Source organism: Carya illinoinensis, chromosome 3 (genome assembly GCF_018687715.1).
Source record: "Carya illinoinensis cultivar Pawnee chromosome 3, C.illinoinensisPawnee_v1, whole genome shotgun sequence".
Lineage (NCBI taxonomy): Eukaryota > Viridiplantae > Streptophyta > Magnoliopsida > Fagales > Juglandaceae > Carya > Carya illinoinensis.
In genome coordinates this window covers 49329941-49330998 of record NC_056754.1, presented here as the reverse complement: position 1 = coordinate 49330998, position 1058 = coordinate 49329941, and the positions used below count along the sequence as shown (strand labels likewise).

General features: G+C 49.1%; 1 protein-coding gene across 1 annotated transcript; it reads right to left on the bottom strand.

Annotated features, from left to right (window-relative positions):
- Window positions 1-273: 273 nt before the first annotated feature.
- LOC122304901 (protein MKS1-like) lies at window positions 274-690 on the bottom strand. The gene has a single exon (XM_043117164.1). The coding sequence runs from the start codon at window positions 688-690 to the stop codon at window positions 274-276; it is 417 nt and encodes a 138-aa protein (XP_042973098.1).
- Between the last annotated feature and the right edge of the window lie 368 nt (window positions 691-1058).

Genomic DNA, 1058 nt, shown 5'->3' with positions numbered 1-1058 from the left:
CAACAAAACTACTCCAAAAAAAGAGAGAGAACAGACCATCCCCAAAAATTACATAATTGGATTCATACCCAATTAGAATACAAGCCTAGTGGTATAAACATTTTTCTAATTATATTAATGAGGAGAAAAAAAAACAAATAGTTATGTTGGAAAATTTTGATTCCACCAAAAGTCAGTCAATGCAAAATAGTTTACCACTTTGGAATGTGAAAATTTGCAGGCGTTTTCGTGGTTTTTCTTCCTTCCAAAGCACGGCGGCACAGAGCTAAAGCCTTAAAAGTCCAAAAAATTGTTGAATAAGTCCATCGAAGAAGGAGATGAAGAAATCAAAGGAGCTGAAAACAACCCCGAAGGACTCGCCGTGAACCCATTATGCCAAAACGGACTCAGATCGTGGAACGGAGGAAAGCTGTGCGGTTCATTTCCTGGAGAGAAGAAACCATCGAGAATTGGAGCCAAAGTAGCCGGCGCAGGAGATGATATCCCCGGATGAGCTTGACCCAGTTCTACTACTCCCTCTCCTTCCACCATACCCATAACCGCGGCAGTGTTGCCGGCCCTGTCTCTCTCTCTATCCGACGGGCTGGTTTTCTCGATGGAGGTGATCCTCGCAGCGGGAGAGAGGTCTCCGGCGCCGGACGAAGATATAGATGAAGAAGACGGGCCGGTGAGGCGCTGGACGATGGACATGAAGTCTGAGACGGTGGCGTGGATGACGGCGATGGGATGATTTGTAGGGTTTCGGGAAGATTGTTTGAGAGAGAGAGAGAGAGAGAGAGAGAGAGAGAGAGAGAGAGTCAGATTTTGGGGGGGGGGGGGGGGGGGGGGGAACGTGATGCCGAAGGGTATAAGTTATACCCTTATACCGTATAACCCAGTGTTTTGCTGGGTATTTTTAAAAAACCCGGGTACCGGATTTAAAACCCGGGTACCGGGTTTTAAATCCGGTACCCGGCCCGGAGGCACCCGGGTTTTAAATCCGGTACCCGGCCCGGAGGCACCCGGGTTTTAGAAACCGGACACCGGCCCGGGTGTTTTCCGGGCCAGTGCCCGTAACC

Bases quoted from the DNA above. Each gene is read 5' to 3' on its own strand.
- LOC122304901 (XM_043117164.1), bottom strand. From the start codon at position 690: ATGTCCATCGTCCAGCGCCTCACCGGCCCGTCTTCTTCATCTATATCT.